Source organism: Anastrepha ludens, chromosome 2, assembly GCF_028408465.1.
Source record: "Anastrepha ludens isolate Willacy chromosome 2, idAnaLude1.1, whole genome shotgun sequence".
Taxonomy (NCBI): domain Eukaryota; kingdom Metazoa; phylum Arthropoda; class Insecta; order Diptera; family Tephritidae; genus Anastrepha; species Anastrepha ludens.
In genome coordinates, this window is record NC_071498.1 from 167,425,307 (window position 1) to 167,449,261 (window position 23,955).

Below are 23,955 nucleotides of genomic sequence, written 5' to 3' on the forward strand. Positions count from 1 at the left end.
CTGTGAAATTTGTCGCAGAATTTATGTAAGACGAAGTGTTTATTTTTAAGGGGGAGCCTGGTTTATAAGGTCAAAAACATCAATTTTTTTTTTCGTTTTAAGCGATTCCTAATATATTTCAGAATATTCACACAAAGTTACAGAGCCTAATTCTCAATATTTCCGTAGATACGAAGCCAAAGGTAGGCGAGCGTTAAGTAGTTACGCTGTGACCGGACAGCTATAGTACAAACTTTATCTTCTTTTCTCGACTTTTCATTTTTATGATTTCTTTGAATTGGCGTACATGAATGAAAAAAAAACTAATGAACCTTTTGAAACGAATCATAGCTGTTCCCTTCAGTATTAAATTCTCTTCTATTTGAACTAACAAAATAGATAAAAAGAAATTTTCAAGATTTTTATACCAAGTTGAAGTGAATTTTTTTTTATAGAAAGGCATTTTTTTCTTTAAAACCTGCAAAAAGTTGAAATTTTGGAATTTCTCTCAGTTTTCTTAGTTCATCTAGAATAAAAAATCATGATAATTAGAAATCCATTTGAATTTTTTACTTTAGATAATAATTACGAGCTGTATCTTGTACGCCAGTTGGAAACTCCAGCGTTGCAGCGTTCTACTAATTTCTATGTTAAACATTTTTTTCAACTTATTTTAACCAGTACAAAAATTTTTTATACTTTTTAAATGTTTATTTAAAGATAGAAAATCTTTGCAGTGCTAAATTAATTTAAAATCGCAAAGAGATGCAATTTTTAGACTTCATAAACCAGGTTCCCCCTTCAGTACATTTGATTCTAATAAATAATAAACTTAATAAATGAACTACTACACTGTCAAGGAAAGAATTATGAAAATAAATGAAATTTTTTGCAAACTTCTACCTCCCATTTTAGTGTACTTAAATTCAATGGGCTATAAAATTGTGTACCTGAGATGTTGCTCAATATTCTGATTAAAAAGTACAACACTTTTATGAAAATTGGCTGCATTTTATTTAAATTTGCTCAAAGTTTGAGACTTGGACTTACGCATACGGTTTTTATAAAAGAATAAACTCTATTTGCAGATTAATTGTCAAAACTAGGCAACATTTCCTTAACTGCGTATTTGGCCGAGCTTTGCTTCTCATTGGTGGTGTGCATCTTAATCTTATCTATAGTTCACAAGCGGAACATATGGCAAACTGAGTGTGAAACTGCAATCATCTATTCATTTTATAAAACTCAACGAAACGGAGAACAAACTGCTAAATATTTATTTACAGCCAAAATTTTCGATTAAGTCTTCAAAAGTTTAGTTCTTTAACAAATCTGGAAGTTGCTTAAAAACCAATTTCCTACTGCAATTTCAGTTAAAAAAGCAAGCGAGTTGATATAGAAGTGGTAAAAAATAGACCAAAAAACAAGGCACAATTCATAACTCCATTCCATTAATCATAATTTCTGTAATGCTGAGCGGCTTAACTTCACTTTTCTACGCTGTATTCGTAGTTTGCCGTTTGATGAGAAATTAAATGCCTTGTAATATCTAAGTATTATATTAAAGTATCACGCATCAGTTTGAGGCGCAAGTTTTCGCATTAGAGTTCAACCAATACAAATAATGACAGCGGCTGTTTGAAATCAGATTTTGAGGCGAATCTATTGCAGGTGGTATCGGTAAATCAGCTGTTTTGTTTTTTTTTCTTTGCCGTGTGCATGTGGCTGTCAGCCCAGAATGAATCAAGGTGAATTCATTTTTTGTTTTCTACTTTGCCAATACTTTTCTTTGACAATCAAACGTACAAAATATTGTTTTTGGTCTAGTGCCACCACCTTCAATGAATGCGCTTTGTGTGGAAGAGTAAGTGAAGAAATTTTAAAATTATTTTCTTTTCCGCAAGGCTTTGAAAACTACGCTGGTATTTGATTATATTTTCAGTAACAACTACCCAGGTTATTTTACATAATAACCTAGGGAACTATTTTTTATATTGAAATTATAAAAATTACAAATATCTACTTCAGCTGATATCTACGCCCAAGGAGAATAGAAAGTTTTCATGCCATTGGTTGAATTTAGTTCCATTTCGAAGCAAATTAGTAAATAGCAAATAACGTCAATTTGTTTTAAATTACACTACTAAGGACCAATAGGTCTATGTGATGGCTTTCAGCCAGTCAGGACAACCAAACATATATCCGTGCGAGGGAATACTCGCAAGTTGAGGGTATAAATTCAGTTGCTGTGGTCGACGGTGAGTCAACCTTTTTGTATTGAGCTGCATTCTCCTAATAGATAGTAGCTGCTGTATTCTGACTAACATCCACTTCCTTTGCAACTGTTCAGCGTAAGCTAAAATCAGAGCAGGTTGCCTAGGTAAATACTTTTTCAATTCTCATACAGAACTATGTGGCGTGGATATAGGATCAAACCTGCGCTTCATAAGAGCCACAAAATGGTTTCAGGCCGGCGGGCCAATTAGATGTCCTAAATTCAGTAGTTTTCGCGAAGCGTTGTAGGATGAGAAAAAAATGAAGTTTTGGGGATAGTTTAATATATATTTGAACTATATTAAAAAAAAAAAAATTTGTACAATCTCCAACAATATATTATAAGCCGAGTTATCAATAGATTCCCAGAGCGCCTTGCCACTGAAGTATCCAACTTCTTTACAAGATACAACTTGCAATTTTCATCTGAAAACATAAAAAAAAAAAAAGATTATTAATTTTGATGTAATTATCTTCGATGTGAACTAAGAAAATTGGGAGAAACACGTAAAATTCGAATTTTTGGGGAAGGTAGAAAAAAAAAGTGGTTTTTCAAGGAAAAAAAACTCTTCAACTGGGTAAAAAAGTCGCTTAAAAAAAATTTTTGGATGTTTTTTTTAGTTCACATAGAAGAGAAAACAATACTGAAGATAACGCATTTTGAATGAAATGGATAGCTCGTTTAGTTTTTTTGCAATCGTGTACATAAATTAGGTAAAATCGTGAAAATGAAAAGCCGGGAAAACGCGCTTCAACTACAACAATAAGCGCACGGTTGCTCGACGCCGCACTACGCTCGGCTCTGTAGCTCTGCAAATACTTGGAATTTAACTCTGAAAATTTGTGTCTCATGTTCTTGAATATCTAAGCTATTGATTTCAGGAAAAAAAATCGATTTTTTTGACCTTTTAATTGGCCCGCCGGCCTTCACGAAGGAAAATAAATGAGGTTCCCGTGTCGTACAGTGGTAGAACACGGACATGTAGATCTAAGTGAGTTGGTCGTACAGATTGACTACCACCGTAACCTAACCTAACCTACACTCAATCGTAAGTGGCGTCGCTCTACAGCTTATCTCATGAGTTCTTACACAGAACTTTTACCCTCATGCTCCATTTCGGCCACAAGATTTTAAATATGATTTTGCGAAATTTTCGGAGCGCTAAACGATTTGATTCATTATGAATGAAAAGCAAGTATTTACATATCATTTCCTGCGTCATTCATGGGTCTATGCCAATTTGCGCTTCACTAGGGCCGCCTTTATTTCGTCGGTTGACGATATTGGCCATCCTTCCCGGGCTCGTTCTCCACAGAAAAATATTCAGTGTAGAATCTTTGATGCGAGAGAGATGGAGGGTCCGTTTTATATGCAGCTCGAAACTCATTGAAAATTTTCACAGGTTTGAGTTGACGTCGAAAGCCGTGAAAGCCGACACGACGAAAGTATTGAGCAACGAATTCCCTGCTGTTCCGGTGGCGGAATTTCCACTGACATTGCATTACTTATTTTACCTTCTTTTGTCCCTATGCAAACCGATTTTTCTAAAATTTTTTGTGTTTTAAAATGTTTAAAAAAAAAATAAAAAACTTTTGTTACTTTTGTTGGCCCCCTCGTATGCATTTTTTTTTTATAATTTTTTATCCTTCCCCCATAGTTCTGCCAGAAATAATATCATAGTAACATAGTTTTCACCGTTCAAATTTACTCCAACTCAGCTAGAATTCTTGAGTTTTTCTCCTTTGAGTTATTTCCGTAAATGCACATAACAGTAAAACTCATTCATTTTGTCTTGAGAAGAATTAAGCCACTCAAACTCATGAAAATGAATTCTTCACTTTGCTCAAATCGAGCCCGACATACGAGAGACTTACGCCATACTTATACACAGCGTTTGCGCCTAAAAGCACACTCAATTCGTATTGAGGCAGTTCAGTTGTTGGTAGCACGTGCGCGCACTTAAAAGCACTCACTCACACACACTCGCACTCACACACACACAATTTCAGGCGAATTGCGAATGGTAGCGTCAACTTTCTGAGAGTGCGCCGAAGCTGAGCGTGAAGCTGCCAACATTGCAGCGACAGCGAACGTTGACGTTGGCATCGTAGGTCGACGATGACTTAGATGCCCAATTCGAGCGCTGCTATTGATAGTCACTTTTCAACAGCTATCTCACTTACGCGCATCGTCAATGTTCACAAGTGCCGAGGCGATACGATTGTGACAAAAGCACCAGCACACGCGGTATGCCGTATAAATGCCCAGCCGACCATGTGACCGATGCGCACCAACCGAGCCAAAGACCCCACCTACCGCCACCAAGCATACACTCTCTACTTCGCTCTATTTCTCGCTCTTGCGCTGTAATTGCGCATACTCTCACGTAATTTAGCACCGCTAATACGTCGCTCGCTCACTTACACTTGTGCTCGTACACATTTGGCTGCGACTGTGATTGTTCGAATTTTAGTCACCCACTACCGAGCAGATTCTGAACTGCGCAGTTACAGCGCACGACCTCCTCTTCCCCACGCTCCCTTGCAGTACCCTTCTTACCGCGTTCGTTTGCCCGTGACGGCCGCCTGTCATCATCACATCGTTATCACTCGTATTATCAGCGCACGAACGGCAGTGCTGTGAACGAGACTTGCTTCCGTGACACACGACGAAAATCCTACTGTTGGCGGCAACAGCAGCGTCTGCGTCAACAGCAGTAGCACACGACTCCACCGCAGCGCTGCGTTGCTTTGCGCTGTGCTTGGCCACAGACTCCGGATACAGGGACATAACTTCGGCAGGGTTGCGAAATAAGCGTGAGAAGTCAAAAGGCACCCAAAGCGTTAGCACACACAGCTCGCATTGAACAGTTGAAGTTTGAAGTTTAACGCAATCAGTACAAAACACTCCAGCAGTCCAAAAGTATACAACACTTGTAGTGTGAAAAGGCTACGCAGAGTGATACAGCGCCTAAAAGGGTACTACATTAACAATTGTATCTACATTTAAGTCGGCGTACTAAAAAACCAAACATAAGTTGCCTGCCATAAAACGACGACCACTCCACTCCCCACCAGCTACCAACCGTGCCAAGATTTTTTTTTTCGTTTTTTCTTCATTAAATTTGAACGTTCAGTCGGTCGCTCGGTCAGCAAGTCGTTAAGTCACCAGTGCAGTAGCAGTGTCGTTGAAACGGTCGACTATCGGCTCGGCAGTGTAGCAAATCGGTCGGTTGTTCGCTTCCTGTTACGCTCATTTGGCTCACACTTCGTTGCTTATGCTCACCGCTTCGACCTACTCCGACCTTCGGTCGCTGTGGCTTCGGTCGCTGATCAACAGCAGCATACCAGCGATACTTCGTAGATGCGACTTCAAAAACCAGTCACAGCAGTCGTTGGGCATTCTTCTGGGTCGGCAGTTGACAGCCAGTGCCATGGCCGTCATCAGTTCAGTGCACAAAGTGCGTCAGTCCAAGTTGTACCTGGTGGCAGCAGTTGCCAACACCAACCCCAACACTTACACTGGTAGCTGTGGAAGCTACAGCAACAGCAACAGTAACAGTAACAGCAACAGCAACAGTAATAACCAAACTAATACAACAATAATACGAAATAGTGACACACTGCTGCTTGGCAAAGCGCACATCGGAGTGGTCAAAAACAACGAAGGTGAAAAATACGAAGATTTCGGCTGAAGGCTGTGAGGCGTGACAGTCGCAGTGCAAACGACGACAACGACAAAACTCAGTGGCCTTATTGACAGACAGTCAGACGGGTGGACGGCACGGCATAGCATAGCATAGCATTGCATTGCAGTTAAGCAATAGTGCATAATTTGATTGTGTGCGCCTAAAAGTAGGCCTACAAAGCGAAACGCAAAGCGGCACAACGTAACGCATACAAGACGTACAAAACGGGCCCAGCGACGAGATAGTATTTAGTGAAAGCGCCAAGGAATCATGAATTTCATTGGTATGATAGAAAATCTTTCAAAATGGTGTTACAGCGTTTCAAGTTGTCAGTGTTGAAAAGAAAAAAAGAAAATTTTCGGCGAAAAAAAAACAAAAATACTTTCTTCTTTCTAAAATTCGGTGGCGATTTTGTGAATGAAATTTTTCATTTCACACTTTTGTGGAAAGCCAAGAAGTTTCAAGTAAATTTAGTTCAACCGGGTATGTGTTGGAATAGTAATGGAATTCCTAACAAATTTTAAATAAAAACGTGATTTCAATGAAATTAAAATTTTTTTATGGAATTTGAAAATTTTTGAAACTAGTAAGAACTAGTAGCGAATTTCACCAAAGAAATTTGGTTGCCTAAAAATGCAGGTAAAAAATTATGCAGGTCAATATAATTTGCAAAAAACCAACTTCGAAGGCTTCTCAACTAGTTTCCTTACGCTTCCACAGAAAATTTGAAAGAACGCTTTGCCGTTTAATACTTTTTAGTATAAAAAATGTATTCCTCTCTCTAAAAAGGTACTCTACCGCATAACTTTTGCACTTTTCCGCCGCTATGGCACTATTTTTCCTTGCAATTGGCTTTTCGCTTTAAACCGAAACTAATTTTCTACACTGTCAACAACTTTCTTCGGTTACTTGGCCACTTTCTGCTATTAAAACAAAAAACTACTCTACTTCAAATTTCACTGCTTCTTCTACAACAACTCTGCTGCTCCTACTACTTTACTTCCTACCAAACAACCACGCCTACAACATCGTTAAACGCCAACAATGCAAAATGTAAGTGCTAAGCTTAAGTGATTTTCTTACACTCAAAAACTAAGTATAATTTGAAAACAAATAGTGCCTGAAAGTAGGCCGCGGTAGGCCGTATAAACTCTGCCATATGTTACGTGCTGTAGAAAATTATCGAATTTTTTCTTCTTGCGCTACAAAACAAAGTTACTATTCGTGTGTGTTAAAAGTGGTTTTTATAGCTGCGCTCTTTTAACTAAATAGTAATTTTCAACAAATTTGTTTAATATACTTTTAGGCGCCGTAAATGCGCAAGCGAATTTTGAATATTTGTTAGCAGCTGATTAAAGTCGCTTTAAACTGAGTTAAATAATAAAAAGGCACAAATATGTTTTATACATTCCAGCAAGAAACAAGCACTTACGCTGCGGCCTGCTCTCACACACACACACACACACACACGCGCGCGGAGGCATACACAAGTAAATAAGCATTGCCGCAACCATGTGACCGTTTGCACTCATTTCATTTTATTGATTTTTTCTTGGCACAAATTTGCGCCTGACAGCCATCACAGTGTGCCGTCCATGTAAGGGTGTGTGTGTGTGTACGAGTGTGTGTGAGTGCGTGTTTTGTGCTTTGTGTGCAGTTTTGCTTGTCGTGTCGTTATGGATTTGAATGTAAAGCAAGACGTGGCAACTTAACTCTCAGCAGCAGTAAGACAAAAGCGCCACAGCAAAGGTTCAAGGTTTGTGTGGCAAAAGTTTAGTTCCCCAAAGTCTTGGCGCCAGCCGGGCTAACTTTTATTCTGCACGTCTATTGTTGCGCTGTGCAACTCATTTTTCATTCCTTTTTTTTTCTTATTACTTATTTCTGGTTTTGTCTTCTACGCTCAATTCTAATTTTTCTACTTTCGAAGAATAAATGAAAAAATGCATAACTGAGCAAGAAAACAAAAGCATGGCAAAAGTTTAAGCAAACAGCCATAAGGTATTACAGAAATTACAGAAAAGTACGAATGCAAAGTATGCAAAAGAATGGGGAAAAAAGTAAAGCCGTGCATGTGGAAAAAATTCACATTTTTTTCGTTCGCAGCATAAATAGTTTGAGGCAGCATAGTTTGAGGCAGCATAGTTTGAAGCAGCATAGTTTGAGGCTGCATAGTTTGAGGCGCACAAGCTGGCGTACTACATATAAAAAATATTTGTTCGTACTTATGTTCTTGCTAATCGCAAATGCAAAGTGTTGAGCATAATTTTCATTATCCATCCGCACTCAGGCAAAAATGCGCGCATTCACTCGAAATGCTTTAGTGCTTGAATATGCAGCCAACTAAGTATTCATAGCGAAATATTTGTATACACGTTTATGTGCATGTTTATGTACATGTTTGTATGCAGGCAGCCCATAAAATTTGGCCAAATGCCAAAAAATTTGCTCTTCCAAAATTTCAGGCAGCTGCGGCCACAATGACCGTCGTCAATGTCGTGTGCAGAGTTAGAACAAACAATTTTTTTCTTCCTTTTTGTGTTTTATGTTTATAGCCTTGTGCTACTTTAATAATTTATGCAGGCAGCAAAACTTTCGCAGATTTACTTAGATAGGGATGCAATTTTTGTTGCCCTCACAGCGGCAAAGCAAGTGCAGGGACAGTAAGCGCATCGATATTTTAGGTTGGAAGAGGAAATCCTTTATTTTCTCGGTAGATGGTTGTAGTGATCGATATCTCGTAAAATATCGATCAAACAATTTAAACTTTATGCGCGTTGCCAAGGTGATATTTCGCACTAAAAAATTATTTTCTTTTTTTTTTTTTTGTTTATTTCATTCAATTGCGCGTTACAGGGTGTTAACAATGGAAGTGAACTAAGAGAGTTTTTACAGTTTTTCCTTGTTAAAGGCGAAAATGAAAGCCAGTCCACTGAAATTGTGAATGGCGTTTATGGTGCCGATACTCTAACAGTTAATTACGTGCAATTTGGCTTCGCTGATTCCGTTCAGGCATTTTTGATGCTAAAGAAAATGTCGATAATGTTAAAAGTTTCAATAAAATCACCGAAAAAATCTAAGTGGACCGTCATTTTAGTAGTTAAAGCAACGCCCAGGCGCCAAAAAACGACCATAAAAAAAGAAAATTTTAAGCGAAAAAAAATTTCTTTTCTTCTTTCTAAAATTCGGTGGTGATTTTGTGAATGAATTTTTTCATTTCACACTTTTGTATATTAGAAAGCCAAAAAGTTTCAAGTAAATTTAGTTAAACCGGGAATGTCTTAGAATAGTAATGGAATTTTTAACAAATTTTAAATAAAAACGAGATTTCAATGAAATTGAAATTTTTTTATAGAATTTGAAAATTTTTAAAACTAGTAAGAACTAGTAGCGAATTTCACGAAAGAAGTTTGCTTGCCTAAAAAATTATACAGGTCCTCAAATAATTTTCTTACGCTTCCACAGAAAAACTAAAGAAGCGTTGCTTAGTCGTTTAATACTTTTTAGTACAAAAAGTGTATTCCTCTCGCCTCTGAAAGGTACTCTAGGAGCTGTAAAACGACCATTAGACCATTTTAAACCATTTACATGAAATAAAAAATATAAATATGGGTTTTTCTTTTCCCCAAGTTAATATTTAATGTAACTATGCTTTATTTGTATTTGCTAGCTTATCAGGTAGTAATTTGCTTATAAAAAAATGCAATGAAATCCCATAAATAATAACAGAGTTCATTTTAAAAACTTAGCACACATGAAGCCATATGTATATGCAACAGAGGCCTAAGTTAATATTTACATTCAAGAATGAAATATATATTAAAAATGTCTGGTGTGCGGGTAATTGAAGGATAGAAAGCTGAAAATGTTGAGCACGAATTTTTCAAATTAAAATAAAAAATAATTAAAATTATTTCCAAATGCAGCGAAAATAAAAAAAATGTGGCCAAAATACTTCTATTACCTTTTTTCGGGCAAGAATAGATCGGTGTATGAGCCCCAGTCAATTGAGACGTTGACTGGACCAGCTATAACAAGGGAGGAAATCAGAAATGCCATCAAAATGTCGAAGCACAACAAAGCAGGAGGACCCGATGAATTTCCGTATGAAATATTAAAGCTTATTGATGTTGACAATATAGAAATTCTTAAAATAATATTCAACTAGTATGTAACCCCCGAAAATCGGATGGGCTTTTTTCCCACGGAAAGTAAACAGCATATGTGACACTTTTATATATTAAAAGTTATGATGATTAGAAAAGTGTATATTTTTATTCAAATATAATATGTAAGAACTTATGCATATAACATTTTTTGTCTCTCTCTCCTAATTTTTTAAAACTATTTAAAATTTTGAGTTTTGCAAAAAGGATCAAACGCACACAAAATTTTTAAATACATACATACGTTTATATATTGTAGTTCAATTTTACCATATATGAACGAAAACAAAAGTGGATGCTTCTACCAGTCATATCCAATACGTGACGTTTCAAACATTTATCACTTACTTACCTGCTCTATTCCTCCACTTAAAGTAGGAACTCTTCTACGAACTCTTCTTGGTCGTCCTCTAGGCATATTTGAAAATTAAATATGGATGTACTTTTTTCTTAAAATAAATTCTATTTTGCGTCTGTCCAAAACACTTTCTAATTTGCACTGTTACCGTTGTTTTAAGTGAATTGTCAAATTTCAAGTCAATTGACAAATTTCAAGTCAATTGTCAATTCATACCAATTATTGCCATCACAACAAAATTTTGAAAAAAATTCGCAGCGCCCGTTGGGACTATGTTCATGAATACATATAATATTTATTGGTAAAGAGAACAAAACAAAACAATTAAAGAGTTCTTTGCCCATACAATGCTGTGCTCATTAGAAAGGGAGCTAAACAAAGCAAACGTACTCATATAATATATGTGCGTATATTTGTGTGTCATCTCGCTTTGCATAGACATCGTTGTTATCAATATGAAAATTTTGATAACTTTACACGCAAATATTTCATGAACAAATTAACCAATTTTAATTTTTATAATTTTCCGGAAAAATGCTCATCAACACCTTTCTTTTGATATATATTTCATATCTGTACATATTGTAGTTTAGTCAGAAAAGCGCCATGTTTTAAAATAATACTATAGATTATATTAACGATACGGGAAAATATTACCCAGATTGGCTTAAATCTACTTTTATTGCCCTCCAAAAAAGACCTCTGTAAAGAATTGCTGTGATTACCGATTGATTAATCTAAAGAGTCACTCATTAAAAATATTTTTAAATATTATTCGGAACAGAATATGCAAGAAATGTGAACTAGCAATGGGAGAAAACCAATTCAGCTTCAAACCACGCAATGGGAACACGGAAAATTTGTTATTAGGTGCGCAACTAAGTTCTCGCTGTTTTATTGATGAAAATACAACTTTATTCTGGAAAAATGGTTACAAGTGAATCATTGAAAGTATTGCCCATCGCTGGCTACTACTTTTTCCCATCTTTCTGGTAGATCTTGTATACCGTCGCAGTAAAACTGTTCATCTTTTGAGGCTATCCACGGATCAAGCCATTTTTTGATGTCTTCATATGAATGGAACTGCTGGTCAGCTGGTCAGCTAAACCATGTGCCATCAATCGGAACAGGTGATAATCGGATGGCGCAATATCTGGAGAATATGGCGGGTGGGGTAGTATTTCCCATTTCAGAATTTCCAGCTAGGTCTTAACAGGCTTGGTAACGTGAGGTCAAGCGTTGTCATGCTGTAGAATCACTTTTTGATGCCTCTCCGCGTATTGCGGCCGCTTCTCGCGCTCGGCTCAATCGACTTACTCGCAGCAATTAAAGTCGATACCGATCCCCAGTGATGGTTTCGCTTGGTTTTAACAGTTCGCAATAAATAACACCAACTTGGTCCCACCAAATACATAGCATAACTTTCGCAGCGTGAATATTCGACCGAGGCGACGACGTAGAAGCATGACTGGGCAGTTCCCATTACTTTCTTTTCTTTGGATTGCTGTAATGAATCCATTTTTCATCACCCGTCACGATGCGTTGAAGAAAATCCTTCCTTTTTTGCCGCTGGAGCAGTTGTTCACAGACTCAACATCCCTTGGTTTTAACTCATAAGGAGCCCAAGTCCCTTGTTTATGTTTTTGAATCATTCCCAAAGCATGCAATCGCTTGAAAATGGATTGGCAGGTAACTCCTAATACTGAAGCGAGCTCTTCTTGCGTTTGACCCGGATCCTCATTGAGCAATGCCTCCAATACAGCGTCATCGAAGGTTTTGGCCTTCCTTCACGCGGACGTGAACCGTCTTTGAAGCAACGGAAATAATATCGGCACGTTTTTTCACTTAACACTTAAAGCAGCATCTCCAAAAACTTTTTGTAGCTATCGATGCGCTTCAGCCGCCGTTTTTCGTTTTTTTTCGAATGGAAGAGGAAAATCAACACTTCCCGCAAATGACGATTGCTCGGCACAAAATCAGACATTTTCACAAAAGTATGTAACACCGAAACAAAATCACTAATGTGTCGAAGCAGTTTGCTTACCATATGTTTAAGCTTGGTTTATGACGTATAGGTTACGTTAGAATCGACTAGCACACACTGCTGGCGGCATCTATTGACAAACAGCGGGAACTTGGGAACTTAGTTCCCACACCTAATATATGAAATCTTTCACTCTCTCAAAATCCGAGTACCACCGAGTCGATGCCTTTTAGAAAAAAATTGTTTAGGCATTACTTTTAATATTAATGAGTCAAATCGAGCACTGATGTAATTTTTAAAAATACTCTACCACAGCTTTATCGTTAAAGTAAAATTTTCACCTTAAAATCAGCAAATGACCAGCTCAAAAATATTACGGCAGTCTTATGAAACTCAGTTCATGCGCTCCGGACCATCAACTCGCATTCGAACACCAACCAGATAAACAGCCACTTCCTACATCATTCCTAATAATATTTTTCTTCTTTCTATTTCAATGTACAAACGCTCTCTTTCCACAATTTTGGTTCAGTTTAGTTCTAAATCAAATTATAAGTTGCCAACACAAAATGCCCCACAAAATTCAAATCTACTTCGCCCCTTTGTGGTAGCCGCTGCCAAAATTCATCATTTATCGCCATAAAATTACACAGTTCACATTATTAAAAGTAATTCGTGTAATTACAAATATTTCCACAAATAGTAATTATAAATAGAATCAAAATAAATAAAATTAATCGACAGTTTGGCAGCCGCAAATTATGCAATAAAATGTAGAACTGCGCGCACCAGCAAAGCCAACCGAATCTGCCCAAAAATAATTGCATTTTTCGGCGACATCAATTACGCAATGCGTGTGTATGGGTGTGTGTGTGTATGTGTGTGAGTGTCACACAGAAATGCATTTAATAAATATGCGCATTATATTTGCACTGATTGCAAAATGTAAACAGGTTTTTCAAATTGTCTATAAATCAGTGGTAAAAATTGGACATTAAATTGGGGAATGCGCTGGAATGTGGAACTGTGCGAAATGGCAATCAAATTTATATTATATTTACGCACATATTTTTAATAAATAACTGTTCCACTTTTTTTTCTTGTTTTGCAAATATCAAAGTAATATTCAACTGCCAGTTATTTGACATTGGCTGATTTTGTATGAAAAGGGATGCGGCAGATTCTTAAAATAGATAAAAATTCCGGGAAATATTTAAATCAAGGGTGGTTATGTTTCAAGGACCGGTGTTGATTTTGAATAAAATACAATTTTTTTAGGAAATTATTGTCATTTCTCTTTGTTATGATAATACTGCTATGACTCAATTACATGTAAAACAAAATATTGGCCAAATGGTTGCCGTGGCCTCGGCAGCACACCTCCACCTGATAGTCCAAATTTTCGATGACGCTGAGGCATAATTGAGGTTCTATGCCGTTAATGTGCCAAATTTTCTCATCCTTTAGCTCTTGAATTGTTGCTGGCTCATCGATGTACACCTTTTCTTTCAAATAACCCCAAAGAAAGAAGTTTAATGGTGTCAAATCACATGATCTTGGCGGTCAATTGACATCGCCGCGACGTGAGATTATTGGGCCAACAAATTTTTCGCGCAAAAGAGTCATTGTTTCGTTAGCTGAGTGACAAGTGGCACCGTCCTGTTCAAACCACATATCGTCCACATCCATATCTTCCAATTCGGGCCATAAAAAGTTCGTTATCATCTCACGATAGCGAACAATATTCACAGTAACTGCCTGCACGGCCTCATTTTGGAAAAAATAAGGCCCAATGTTGCCGCCGGCCCATAAACCGCACCGAACAGTCACTCTTTGTGGGTACATTGGTTTTTCGGCATCACTCCTGGATTATCATTCGCCCAAATGCGGCAATTCTGCTTATTGACGAATCCACTGAGGTGAAAATGTGCCTCATCACTGAAGTTGATTTTCTTTGAAAATTGGTCATTCACTGTTGCCATTTCCTGCCACCATTCTGACCACTGACGACGCTTGAAATGGTCAAGAGGCTTTAGGTCTTGAGTCAATTGCATCCTGTGAGCATGTAAATGCAATTCCTTGGGCATAATGTTCATCAACGACGAGCGTGAGAGGGGCGATTGTTGGGCAGGATGACGAGTTGAGATGGGTGACTCTTCACTCACACTATCGCGAACAGCAGCAATATTTTCTGCAGTACGAGCTGTACGACCATGCACTGGTGTTTTCACATCTCCTACAGACCCGGTTTGCTCAAACTTTTGCACAATTTTTCCGATTGTGCGCATATTTGGACGATTAAATTGACCGAAAAAATCACGAAGTGCGCGATATGCATTTTGATTTGAACGCCCGTTTTCATAATAAGACTGAATAACTTTAACGCGTTGCTTGATTATATGGCTTTCCATGACTCAAATTGAGTTAGTCTGAAATGTAAAAATGTCAAATGAAATGCAGGAAGAAGGTTGACGTGTAGGTGTGGTGCAGATTCAACATGGGCCCTTGAAGTTTAACCACCCTTTATATAAAAATAAATTTATTTGAGGAAAAAAATTTTATGTAGGGGGGAGGAACGCATTGCATATCTGCACATTTAATTCCAAGGAGATAAATTTTTTTATACAAAAAGTACAAAAAGCCGAAGTTATGTCGCACTTTGATCTGCAAGCTGAAACATTTTGCGTATGCCAACTATTGCAAAAAAATGTCCCAATAAATATTCAAATGTCACACAGTGACCGGCGCCTCATAGCACGCCCAGTTTAATAGGAAAGCTAATAAATTTTTATATGCCACATTTAACGAAGTCTAATGAAAGAAAATGCATAACTTTGGTCAGCAAAAAATCAGTTTAGAGAAATATCTTGGCACTGCCATGAAAAATTCAAAAAAGCCACGAAAGTGTAATTCAGTTGTGGGCGCACTGTGGCAACCATTCCTGAAAATCAAACACCAGACATAAGCTGCAGATATGCAATTACTTTTAGCTCTTCACAAGAATGCATGTGAGTGTGTGTGTGTGTGTGTGTGTGTGGGTATGTCTCTCTCTGTATCATTGTCGAATAAACAACAGGAATTTCATGCATCAATTTGCAGCAGTCAGCTCCCAAAGCCAGTGCTTGCACAAACAGATGCACGTCATTGCGATTGCATAGTTCGCACTACAATGCATTTGCCACTTGCAACATATCAGCAACTAGCAACTTGCCATCACTTGACACAAGACGTGAGCGATGCAATCAGCACTGCCACCAGAGTTTTCGTGATGATGCAGTGCGAAGAATACGTAGTGGTGCCCGATGCAAACTCAAGAGCGCACACTGAACTACATATACATATGCATTCATATGTATGTATGTGTGCTAGGGAAGTGATTTTTTTCGACTTTTTTGATCCCGAAATTTTCAGGATCTCGATTTAAAGTTGTTTGTTTGCTAAAAAAAATGGTAGTTTTATATGTCCATTTAAAAATCCAAAAAATCCCGAAAATATTTGCCAACAAACCCGAAATTTTCGGGATCCCGATTTAATGCTGCTTGTTTTCTATAAAAAATGGTAGTTTTCTATGTCCATTTAAAAATCCCTAAAGTCCCGAAATTATTTTCCAGCAATCCCGAAATTTTAGGGCTCCCGATTTAATGTTGCTTGTTTACTATAAAAAAACAAGTTCTTTGTCTCCTTTTAAAAATTCGTAAAGCCCCGAAATTATTTGCCAACAATCCAGATCTTTCGAGATCCCGATATAATGTTGCTTGTTTGCTATACAAAACTAGTTCTTTGTTTCCTTTCACAATTCCCAATAAACCCGAAAATATTTGCCAGCAATCCCGAAATTTTCGGGGATTTAGGGATTCACACCTCCAATTCTTACACTACACATACACAACTATCAACTCCCGAGCATGCATGTGTAACTACACAAGCATTTGGGTGCCTCTTTCCGTCCATGGCCTTCACCAAAAATTTGCCAACCCATATCCCCCACACCACTATTCAGCGCAAAAATGCAGGCTTAGCGACATGGAAATGCTAGCAACAACAGCCAACAACTATTACCATCAGTATTTGCATACAAAATGTGACAACAATTGAATATCGCATTGCTGGTTGGTGGCTGTATTGGTTGGCAGATTCGGTTGTTAGTGAATTCGTTTTCGACTTACTCTCCGCCAGCATAGAGTAGCGTATTTTTCCTCGTTATTTCCCACGCAGTGACATTGAAAGGCTGTGCACGCTTGCTTATTTCAGTACAATTTACAGTAGCTGTTGTCAGTTCATATTTGTTGTTTGTTGTTGTACTGCAATAGAGAGATATACATGCACGTAAAAAAAGCTGCAGCTACGAAATTTGCACAAATCTCGGAAAACCAGCTAATTTGTGTCAGCTCAATGAGCACAAATTGTCAATTGTTTGTTCCAATAAATAAATTGTGATTTTTACAATATTTGCCTAGAATCTTGTTTTGCTGTCATGGAGTTTTTGTATTCTCTATACAATTCGCTTATTTTTGGTGCTTAATTAGCGCGCTGAATGCACGATGGGAATGTGAAATTTCCATGATTTCGAATGGTAATAAGAGAAGTGCACGCCGCAATTTGTTGTGCAATCTTCTTAATTGGACGGAGGTTTATGAGTATAAGAAAATTTAGACAAATTATGACAAATGCGCATAGTTGAGAGTAGGATATAAATTGAGAAGATTATTTGTAAATTAATTTACACTTAGAGACTTTTTCTCAGCTTATCCATGGAGCTGTAGGTAATAAATTCTACCTGACGTTAAAGCGCCCCTGAACTCTTCATTTTCTTGGCAACCCATTAAGCGAAAACTTATCAATTTCGAAACTATGCAGGTCTCGAGTGATTAATTTGAAAATTACAATTTGAACTTAAACACTTTGAATCTACAAAAGCTACAAAATTTGAAAGGGGATGTCAACTAGCTTTGAAATATTTGAGCAGGAGAGTTTAGTAAGCGCTTGAAAGAAAAAAAAGCGTTTGGCGCCACAATGAAGTTGGCTGTTAAGTTAGAGGTTAGTTGAAAAATTAATTTAATACTAAAATTAATTATTAATTTTAATATTACATACCTAAGAAAAAATAATTATAAAACTTTCAAAAAAGCAAAAGAAACAAATTATAAAAATATTAAAAAAAAATGTAATAATAAAATAAAATAAAATAAAATAAAATAAAATAAAATAAAATAAAATAAAATAAAATAAAATAAAATAAAATAAAATAAAATAAAATAAAATAAAATAAAATAAAATAAAATAAAATAAAATAAAATAAAATAAAATAAAATAAAATAAAATAAAATAAAATAAAATAAAGTAAAATAAAATAAAATAAAATAAAATAAAATAAAATAAAATAAAATAAAACAAAATAAAATAAAATAAAATAAAATAAAAATAAAATAAAATAAAATGAAATAAAATAAAGTAAAATAAAATAAAATAAAAAAATGGAAAAAGTAAAAATTAGTTAAATTACTTTGAATTTCATAGGAATTCCAGATGTTTTTCTTGTCCCCACTCACAAGGTAAAGGGTTTCAAAAGTTTGTTAGCGATAATTAATGTATCAAAAAATTACATAAATAAAAAAACGTTAATTATAAATTATAAATTTTGTAAAAACAGAAAAAATAGTTGTAAAAATAACAAAATTTAGCCAAATTAAAAATTAATTAAATTAATTTGAACTTCATAAAAATCCCAGATGTTAATTTCGTCACCACTCACAAGGTAAACTATCTTTCAAAAGTTAATTGAAAAAACGGTTCCTACTTTCTAATTAAAAAAAAAATTCATAAATAAAAACTTAACTTAAAAAAATTAAAAGTAATAAAAAAAAAAAAACTAATAAAAAATTAGGTAAAAAATTGTAAAAAAGTAAAAATTGGTTAAATTAATTTGAATTCATAAATTCAAAAAAATAAAAAAAAATAGTTTAAAAAATATATAAAAAAATTTTATAAAAGTAAAAATTAGTCAAATTTATTTGTATTTCATAGCAACTTCAGATATTTTCCTCGCCACCGCTCATAAGGTAAAGAGTACTTCAAAGTTAGTTAACAAAGCAGTCCTTAATACTACAAAAAATATAAAAATAAAAAAGTAAATAGAAAAATAATAAATTGAAAAATAAAAATAAAATAAAAAATAAAAAAAAAACTTTTAAAAAAGTAAAATTAGTTAAATTAGTTCAAATTTCATAAGAGTTCCAGATGCTTTCCTCTTCTCCTCTCGCAATGTAAAAAGTCATTTAAAAGCGGTTTTTATTATCAAAAAAAATTTCTAAAAGTAAAAAAGGAAATTAAAAAAAACTAATAAAAAAAATTTTTTTTAAATTAAAAATATAAATTTAAAAATAAAATAAAAAATAAAAATAAATGCTGTAAAAGAAAAAATTAGTTAAATTAATTCGAATTCATAGAAATTCCAAATGTTTCTCTCGCCAGCAGTCACAAGGTAAAGGGCCTTTCAAAAGTTAGTTAACAAAGCGGTCCTTAATATTAAAAAAAATACATAAATAAAAACAAATAAAAAAAAATAACAGAAGCAAATTATTAAATAAAAGATATAAAATTAAAAAAATTAAAAATAATTAAAGAATACAAAAAATGTAATATCAATTAATTAATTTAATTAATAAATAAAAAAAAAATTAAATAAATTAATTTGAATTTCATAGAAGGTCAAAATCTATGAGTAACATATAAATAAATGTCCACTGCATTGACTACTGAATTAACAGCGATTTTTATATAATAAAGCTGAAGTAAAAAGTTCGCAGCTCTCTTCTACTTTATTTAAATATTGAAACTAACTTAGTAAGCTTTATCCGTTTTTGACACTTTTAGTTTGTGTGAGCGGCCTCAGTAGACTAACGTAAGTGCACTAGCCTGCCATCCCAGAGGTTGTGGATTCGAATCCCACGTAAAGCACACGGTTGTTGCACTTTTCCAAACTTATCTACTTTCCTAGTTCCTATAAAAATAAAAAAATTAATTCCTCAACCCCAACAACGATATCCTTCCAACCCTTATGCCCGCACAACAAAAAGTCAGCGCAATAATTGCATTGTGGCTGCTAAAAGAAGCAAAACAATAAAGAAACGGACACCAATTACACAATGCATCAGTGGCGCCAGTAAGAGCAAGCGGGTAGCCGCGGTAAAAGCGCAGACACGCCAAAAATTTAGCGAAGTCCTCAACCATCTGTGTGATCCTTCTGCCAGAAAAATGTAACACACAGATGGGCGCTTCAAGCAGTAAGAAGGCGTGGTTTCTAAGCAACGATAGGTGGGCATTCTCACTGAGTCTTGTCGAGGCCCTATGCTCCCAAGTGGAGTGAACGAGAAAAAAAAAGTTCTACAGCTTTTCCTGAGGCCAGTTTATTGTCATCTGGAAAGTGTTACCAATCCTTGGCTAGATGATAATCGCTTGGTGCCAGATTTAAACTAAACAGCAAATTCACTCGAGTCTCGCACCTCGGTGTGCACCAAGGATGACAAAATACCAGGTTGCGTCTTCCGAATTCGCAGTGTCGTTAGAGCCCATGTTTGAACAAACGAAAGGAAGGGGAATTACCTGTTTGCGAAGAGGAAAAGTAGCCGAAAGCAATGGGTGCAACCAAATAAACGAAACTTTATACATGCAGACTTTCTAGCCATGGCATCTTCTGTACAAAAACGGAAAAAAAAATGCATTTAGAGGCATTATATAAATTTGTGTTTTCACAATTCAACACGCGGCACTTCGTTTTCATTAGTTTGTTTAGTGAATTCTGCATCAATCTAGTCAGTAGATAGACAGTAAAGCGCTTGATCCGATAGATGCAGTTCTCAACACAATCCTACCCGTAAGATAACAAGATCATCTACCTCATCCTCAGTTCTTAGGGAATAGCATCACTGCTCTCATACTGATCTGAATACACAATTTTCATGATATCCTCGATATCTACAACGATTAGTCCACCATAACGTGCTTTCATCTTCGACATACTAATCCATTAGGAGTATGAAATTATTGTTACTTCTACTCTGCTGTTTCATTCCTTAGAGTATTAGGTTCATAAGTAACATAAATATTTTCGGCCAGCTACTCCGACTTTTCGAATTGGTTGTGTTGGTACCGAAAAATTTACTTAAAAGTTGTTTTCTTTTTTTGCACGATTTTGGAAAGTTGACTTCAAAAAACACAAAATCAAATATTTACCGCATTTGCACTACCTCTTCCCTTAATAATATTTCACTATATTAACAATCCCCAGTTTTTAGTGCCCCACTGCGTATACGTGACGCTCTAAAAAATCCAAAATTGATAGGATGTCAAGCAAAAACCAAGTTTCCTAGCTTTTCACGATATTAAGAAAAATATATTCTTCATTTATCGTTCACGAAAACTGCTGATTAACGCTTCAAAATTTAGCCAAAACTTCGTTAAAACTTTAACTGCTTGCCAGTGCACGGATTCATTTCGTGCGCAACCAAAAACTATGTTCTACGATGCAGACAATTTGGCCAAACGCAAACAGCAAGCAGCCAAAGAACCAAATCGACACTTAGAAGAGTGATAACCGAGAGTGGTATAAGTAGCAAATGTAAGAAGTGTGGCAAAATTACAAGTTGTAAACTTTAATTAAATGTCGCAACTCAGTTGTGCGAAGCAAAGCACAAAACGCAAGGCTTGAGAGTTGACCGCAGTGACTTGCACCAGCAAATATACACAAGCAAAAAAGGGTGGTGATGCGCTAACAAAAGCGCTTCACAGCCAAGCGTGAAGACTTAGCAGCAAATTTGCATAACTGCATAGAGGAGAAGTAAGAAGAAAGTGCACCAGTTTTGTTGTGCATGTAAAAAACACAGTTAAAAACTAATTTCAATACTTCCAAAATATGCAAACTTAGAGGAAAGCACAACACACGCTGATGGTTGCTGAGAGAGCCAGTCAGCAAAGTGTGTGTGTGACGGAAGTGGAAACTGTGTAGTCGACAGCAAGCATTCATTTGCACAGCAGTGCGCCATGGCGTATGATAAACAATCGTTTGAGTAGTTCAAATTTATTTTACTCGCTGCGAGCTGCTAGCAAATATTTACTGATATATTGTTGACGGCAATGCCGACAGCAGCACCGACAGCGGCAGCAACTAAAACAAAAGCGCTCTCAGCTGTGTGCATAGCTGTGTGTCAACAATTTGATGGATAAAGCAATTTGACTGTAATGTGGAGATGAAGTAAAAGGAAGTGGTGGCAACTAGAAAGTAGCGAAACATTTTGTTCTGCTTGCTTTGGCGTTTGTTTAACGCAGTATGCGCAGATTACTTTAAATGAAGATTTGCAGCATTCGAGGAGCGTAGCATGAGAATTTGTATTGATCCGTGAAGTTCAATCAGCGGAAGATGAGTCAGCGTAAATTCATTTCAAAAATGTATCAAAATGAGGAATACGATAAGCAAACAACTGCATTAAATTTTAATGCTATAAAGTAATAAGCCTTAAAATATAACTAGGTATAATTACAAGAAAATATGAATTGCGTGCAATGCATTGGTAGTTTTAATATTAATTCATAGTTTAGTGGTTTGAGGTGGACCACACGCGTACTTTAGTGCAATGAGCGCCGGTGGAAGCGAAATTATTTTTTAATAGGGTCTGGTGTGCAAAAATATCAGATATACAAATGTGCACATTTCTCCACTTTAGTGCTTTTATGCGCATTTGATCAGAAGCCCTGCACATTTATTGTGCATTTGTAGCATTAATTCATTTACGCGTGGGTTTCATTTCTCAAGAAATTTCGCACGCTCATTTAATTAATCTCTACTTAAAATTCCATCCAATTTGCATTATTATAAATTTAAATTAAAAACTATGTTTGCCACACACGCATGCAATGTTTTACGTGCTGGTATATGAAGTGTAAATTCTACTCTATAAAAAAATCAGGATTTAATTTTTGTTTTTTTTTCCTTTTTTTATACTCGAATTATATGCTTTGGACAGCTTAATGAGGGGTTTACATAAACAGAATTCATTTCGTGGTTAAGCTTGAGTATTTTTTTTTATTTATTTAATTACAAATTGCGCAGTTTATACAGTTTATACAGCAAAATAAAAAAATAAAATATTCAGGGATTAAAAAAAAATTCGAAACTCCTTTATAACTACTTCTTTACGTATAAGCGACGCCTGGCTTAGGCGATTGACTCTTTCAAGCCCTTCAAGTCAACTGGGTCCGATGGCATAATACCGGCTCAACTGCAGAAATCTGCTGAGGTATCATGTGAGTGGCTTCCCCCTATCTACGCAAGCTGCATAGATAGGGGCTACATACCCAGATCATGGAGGGCTGTGAGAGTTACTTTCATACACAAGGCAGGTAAGATCCCACATATATCCCCTAAGAACCCTAAGACCAATCAGTCTTTCCTCGTTCCTGCTGAAAACCCCGGAGAGGCTGATTGATCTGCACATAAGGAGTGAAATTCCTCGGGGGTGTTTAACGTACGCCCAACATGCTCACTGTAAAGGCAGATCGGTGGAGTCTGCTTTCCATACAATTGTTAAGAACATCGAGGTGTCCTTCCATCAGAACGAGTTTACTGTAGGCGCCTTCCTCGACATTGGGGGGGCTTTTAATAATGTCCTCCCGGAAATAATCACCAGGTCTCGGGGTAAACTAGGAGTCGGCACCGAACTAATAAGGCTTATCCATATGATGCTTAGCGATAGAACGGTCGTGGCAAAGTGGGGCGACAATACCTCTCTCCACCAGCAAATGAACAGAGGCACTCCGCAAGGCGGTGTTCTCTCGCCACTACTCTGAATTGCCGTACTTAATGGTCTGCTGGAGGAGCTCGAGAGGAGGGGCAGCAAGGTGATTGCCTACGCTGATGACGTGGCACTTACTGTCAGAGACAAGCTTCTAGATACTCTGATGGCACTCATGCAGGGTTATCTGAGTCTAGTTATAAATTGAACCGCAAATTGCGGCCTTTCGCTAAGTCCTCTGAAGACGGAGCTCGTCTTATTTAGAAGGAAATTCAAAATACCTAGAATGTTTCTCCCCTCAATAGCGGGCGCTCCATTGGAGCTCTCTGACAAGGTGAAGTAAATAGGACTTATGCTTGACAGAGAGAGAGAGAGACGTGGAAGCCAAACATTGAGCAGAGAATTAAATCTTTGCCCGATGAGAGTAGGGTAGTTGAGTAGAAGGTGCTGAGATGATAGCACCTCGTCCTCAAGACAGCTTCTGCAGAACGGACTTGAAGCCTCAATCGCCACCGCCTAGACACCTAACGGACAATATCCGGTAAGGATACTTGCCAAATTCGAGAGCTGCGACGCTGTTAGCCTGAAAAGTCCCCTCGATGGCTTCCGATTTACCCGTCGCCAGAAGAATCTTGCGACTCAGCACGTTTGCGCACCAACCCAGCACTCACTGAGATGACGCGCGGCCCATCTTTTCAGGAGCCAACAACAGGCTCTCAAG

At 36.6% G+C, this 23,955-nt stretch overlaps 1 protein-coding gene across 2 annotated transcripts in view; it reads left to right on the forward strand.

Annotated features, from left to right (window-relative positions):
• Nucleotides 1-6,019: 6,019 nt before the first annotated feature.
• LOC128855791 (complexin) overlaps nt 6,020-23,955 on the forward strand; it is a 124,491-nt gene continuing 106,555 nt past the window's right edge. The window contains exon 1 of one of the 2 annotated variants that reach the window (XM_054090973.1): nt 6,020-6,225. In XM_054090973.1, coding sequence (XP_053946948.1) covers nt 6,213-6,225 — 13 coding nt within the window. In that variant the 5' untranslated portion in view covers nt 6,020-6,212. The other variant, XM_054090971.1, reaches the window with a different exon arrangement.